Source organism: Pinus tabuliformis, chromosome J, assembly GCF_031772625.1.
Source record: "Pinus tabuliformis cultivar Carrire ecotype Pingquan chromosome J, CPIR1, whole genome shotgun sequence".
Lineage (NCBI taxonomy): Eukaryota > Viridiplantae > Streptophyta > Pinopsida > Pinales > Pinaceae > Pinus > Pinus tabuliformis.
In genome coordinates this window covers 245084126-245089286 of record NC_142295.1, presented here as the reverse complement: position 1 = coordinate 245089286, position 5161 = coordinate 245084126, and the positions used below count along the sequence as shown (strand labels likewise).

The following is a 5161-nucleotide window of genomic DNA, read 5'->3' as shown; positions in this document are numbered from 1 at the left end:
TTGGAAAAAGAAAGACCAGGGTTTTGCAGCACTATTTGGGATTCCTGTGGTGATTTGTGTTGATGGTGTGTTTCTCTCATGTACTTGTAAGTTTGTTATGTGTATCATTTTCCTACTCTTTTCTTCTGCAAATTAAGTAAATGAAGTGTTAAGGTAGAATTCATGGTTTCTATGCTCTGCCTTTAAGTTTGCTTAATATCTATGTTCTGTTTAAGGAGAACTCCTGATGGTTTCTTGCTCTCCTTAGCTCCTCACTGGTCATACCTATCCATTCAATTCCTTCAAAGGCATCAAGACAATCTCCTACCTTGCCCCAAAAAGACCTTTGCAAAAACTGTGTCTCATCCCCGCACCCAAAAATTACCGTGCTCAGTTTTCCAACAAAACCCTAAAAATTTGAAATCAAACTTTCCCTATCAATTTACTTGCCTGAAATCAGTGTTCTTTATTGGTCATCTCAGCCCTTTGAAGACCTTTTGCCGAGATAGACCCGGAGAGAGCCCTCTCCTGTCCTCGTAGGGATAGCTACGAGGCTAAGTGGTTTGATGTTGCCTTGGATTTTGTCTTCTTCAGCCTGAGGCCAAATTCGAGCGCTAACAGCCACCATCTGGAACAACAGTAAATGGAACTGCACTTCAACAAGTCTCCACCAGAATTGGATCAGAACCGCTTTGGACAGCAAAACAGGCAGCCACACAGTAATTATTTACAATGTTTATGTCCCCAACCACTATAGAGAAAAAGAAATCTGCTGTGATGACCTGAAGACAAGCATCGATGGGGAGCCAAAATCAAACATCATAGTAGCAGGCGACTTCAACTTGGTCTTGCATGCCAATGAAAAAAGGGGAGGAAGATTCACCCCAGATCCCTTCAGAGATCGACTGGAGGCTATCACTCAGGAACATGAATTAGTTGATGTTGTTCCCAAAAATCGTAGGTACACTTGGAGTAACCATAGGATCGGCAACGACAACATAATGGAGAGGCTTGACAGATTCCTGGTCAATATCTCGTACCTGTCTTCCTTTTCTGTTGGATATGCCAATGTCCTCAATACCTCAGCTTCCGATCACTACCCTATATCCCTCACTCTGGAAACCCATTGCTCCCTCGGACCTATCCCTTTCAAATACAACCCTCTTTGGAATTGGATTCCAACAGTCAGAGAAATTGTCCAGAAGGCTTGGAGCCAGCATGTAGAAGGTTCACCAGGCTTCTTATGGGAAACCAAATTAAAAAGAACCAAAAAGCTAATAAAGGAATGGGCCAAAGAAAATTATCAGGAGCCAGAGGAGGCTAAAAAGAAAATCAAGAGCGATTTAGAGACTGTCCAATTAAGGATCGAAGAACAAGGTTCATCTCAGCAATACAAGGAGCAAGAATGCGCACTCTATACATAGCTGAGCCACATAAACAGGGAGGAAGAAACCAAATGGTGCTTAAAATCTAGACAACTATGGCTCAATGGAGGAGACAAAAACACAACCTATTTTCACAAAAAGGCCACTGCTCGAAAGCTCAGGAACAATGTAAGCTCAATCTTGGATAATGAAGGAAATCTGCACAGCACTCAAGAGACTATTAGAAAGGCCGCCTCCGAGCATTATAAAGACCTCTTAACTGAAACCAAAGGTGAAGAGGACTACTCCGATTTGCTCCAATACCCGCCTAAAGGAATCACTAAGCAGATGAACGATAGTCTAAACAAGGAGATTGAAGAAGAGGAAGTCAGAAGAGCGATTTGGAATCTGCAACCTGATAAGGCGCCTGGGCCTGATGGATTCCCCATTTGCTTCTATAGGGTGTTCTGGGGTCTTATAAAAAAGGACCTGATCAAGATGATCAGATGGATGCAAAGAAAGGGTAAAATAGGTGGGTTCACCAATGCCACCTTTCTTGCCCTCATCCCCAAAGAAAATCGACCTACCTCCTTTTCCAGATTCCAACCCATCTCCCTCTATAACTCTTCCTATAAAATTCTGTCCAAAATTCTAGCCTCTCGCCTTAAACCCCTCCTCCCCTCTTTGATCTCTGAAAATCAAGGAGATTTCTTGCCTAATAGGCAAATCACTGACTCCATTCTTCTGGTTCAAGAAGCCATACACTCGAGCCTCTCCAGGAAGGAAAAAGGGTTCATCCTCAAGCTCGACCTGGCCAATGCCTTTGACAGAGTTAGGCACTCCTTCCTTATAGCTGTCCTTAAAAAGATGGGATTCGAGTTGCCCTTCATTAACCTCATAGCTGCTTGCATCTCTGGGCCCTGGATTTCCCCCTGATCAATGGCAGACCAGGTGAAGCATTCCAATCTTCCCGGGGTCTTAGACAGGGCTTCCCCCTCTCCCCCTATCTCTTTATCCTCATGGCGGAATCCTTCAGCCAAGCTCTGGATCACAACAGGAGAGTGGGCCTCATAACTGGAATCAAATTTGGGAATGGAGCCAAGAACATCAATTGTTCACAGCTTGCTGACGATACTTTGTTAATTGGAGGAGCTTCCACCACAATAGCAAGGAGGTTCAAGAAACTCCTTGACCAATTTATGGGGTACTCTGGAGGCTTGGTCAACCAACATAAAAGCTGTATATACTGATGGAACACCTCAAATCAGGTTATTCACAGTATCGCAAATATATTTGGTGTCTCATGCAATCTGGAGTGGACTCATTTCTCTTATCTGGGCATGCCTGTGAGCCTTGGCCCATTGAAGGCTGGAACCTAGGATGGAATCATTGACAAGGTGAAGAGGAAGGTGCTACAATGGGGATCACTGTGGCTCAACCCAGCAGGCCGTCTTATTCTTCTCAAGTCCGGTATCACCTCTCTCCCCCTTTATCGTTTCTCTCTTCATCAAGCTCCTGCTACTTTCCACCACAAAATGGAAGTGGTTCTGCGCCACTTCCTTTGGCAAGGAGGGAAGAACGATAAAAGCAAGTTCAACTTAGTCAGTTGGAAACATGTCATCCAAACCCAAGATAGAGGAGGTCTCGGTATAAGGTCGCCTAAGTTCTTAAATCTTGCCTTTGGTGGGAAAATTGTTTGGAGGCTCATAACAGGTCCCTCATCGTGGTGGAAAAGGGTGCTGGAGACCAAATACCTTAACTTCCTTAGGCAACAACTCCTTGACTCCAATATCCCCAACAGAGACTCCTCTAAAATTTGGCAACTTTGCAAAAAAGCCATCCCTCTCATGATTCAGAATACTTCTAAAGTTCCGGGGGGGGGAGCTAGCATCAACATTGGAACTGATAAAATCTTGGGTCAACAACCTATAAACATGCAGGAAGAAGCCATACCCATCATTAATTTCTTCAACAACAGGGGTATACACCATCTGGATCAAATCTCCAGTTGGGATCCCCACTCCCATATCTGGACAGGGTGGTCCTTTCCGGAAATACCCAGTGAATTAAAGCCTAGCCTATGCTATCTACAGACTCTCCTCCACAGTAAAGCTCCCATCAAAAAGAATGAGAGGGATGGGTTTCGTTGGGATTCAACTGGAACAAATTACATAGTCAAAGCAGGCCACCAATTTCTCTGCAACAACACCTTTCCCATGACTTTATGGAACCATTGGAAAATAGTTTGGAGGTCTGAGGCGCTCCCAAAAATAAATTTTTTCATATGGCTTCTGCTGAAAGGAAAGATTTTAACAGCAGAGAACTTGAAAAAGAGAGGGATCAACGACCCATCAAGATGCCCCAGCTGCTGCAACGATGAAGAAACGATGCACCATCTCTTTGTAGAATGCCCCTTTGCAGTTGAATGTTGGAAAAGGCTGTCTTTCACTGGTAACTTACCCTGGAATCCTCAGCATTCTATAGCTGAAGCAATTCACATCTGGAGAAAAAGCCGCTCCTGGAAAGAAAAAAGAAGCAACCTAGCGAAGAGAGTATGGAACACTCTCCCTTATACCTTGCTATGGTGAATCTGGCTGGCAAGAAATCAGAGGATATTCCAAAACAAGAGCTCAGCTACAAGAATCATCTATAACAAGGCCAAAAATCTCGCCCTGGAAACTATTTCAATCAAAACCATAGGTAGGGTAGATGCAGCAACATATAGTGTGGAAGAGCGAGATTTTATAAGTTACATTCTGGAAAAAAATTACAATGCACAGAAATGCAGCATGGCGAATGAACAACGCACGCTGGAAACCAACTCCTGGAAAGTTAGATTAAAAGAGGAGGAGTTCGCCAGCTGGATTCAAAATTGCAATTGCTTCTGTCTAGTTTTCAATGGGGCATCAAAATTGAACCCAGGTACAGCCAGAGCAGGGGGATTGATCATCAACGCTAATGGGGAGCGCATCCTTCATTACGAATGGGGTCTAGGAAAAGTCTCGAATAACAGAGCTGAAGCGTTAGCTCTGTTTCAGAGACTAACTCAGTTAAGAAAACTGGGGATAAAATCGGCAAAGATCTTTGGGGATTCCTCTGTTGTCATCCGCCTCATGGTTCACCAGAAGGAATCGCCCAATACCCTCCTCCAGCAAGTGATCAGGCACAATCAACTGTTGCATCAGACAATGGACGATCTACAGTACCACCATATCCTGCGAAATCTCAACAAGCAGGCCGACGGATACACCAACAGAGCGTGTGAAAGGTCAATAGGTAGCCTGCATTGCAACTCTGAGGAGGTCCATCAGCCCCTGCCATGATCCGAAACAAGCTAATCTGCATCAGATCAGACAACACTGACAACAACGATTGGAATCAGCCCTATCAGACCTTCAGCAAGATCGCAATCCGCATAGGGATATGGCATAGATTCGTTCCCCTTAAAACTCTTATCAATCTCAATAGCTCTGCCGGTTTCTATCTTTTCAGTCCAGTCTCTCGGGTTATCCAGGACAATTCTCTGATCTTCCTGTGCCTCTCTCAGGATTCCCTCTCTTTTCCCGTGATCGGCTCCCTCCTTTCTCGCCTCCCCCTATATCTTTACTCCCTCCTCCTTACTCCAGCGCTCCATCCCCTGATTACTCCTCTCTGCGATTCACTCATCCCCGTCTCTGTTTCCAGGTGGTTCCCTCTCTGCGATTCTTTCTCCCCTGCCTATGTCTCCAGGTGGTTCTGTCTCCCGACTGCTCCCCTCTGCGACCCTCTCATCCCCGCCTCCGACAACAAGTGGAACTACTAGGTCCTCAGGAAGTCCT

General features: G+C 45.0%; 1 protein-coding gene across 1 annotated transcript; it reads left to right on the top strand.

The window, feature by feature from the left end:
* The first annotated feature begins 4132 nt into the window (after positions 1–4132).
* Positions 4133–4666, top strand: LOC149226680 (uncharacterized). The gene has a single exon (XM_089380268.1). It carries the CDS (start codon positions 4133–4135, stop codon positions 4664–4666), a length of 534 nt encoding a protein of 177 aa, XP_089236394.1.
* The last annotated feature ends 495 nt before the right edge of the window (positions 4667–5161 follow it).

What these genes read in the sequence shown, in the direction of transcription:
- LOC149226680 (XM_089380268.1), top strand. Translation starts at nt 4,133, where the DNA reads ATGGCGAATGAACAACGCACGCTGGAAACCAACTCCTGGAAAGTTAGA.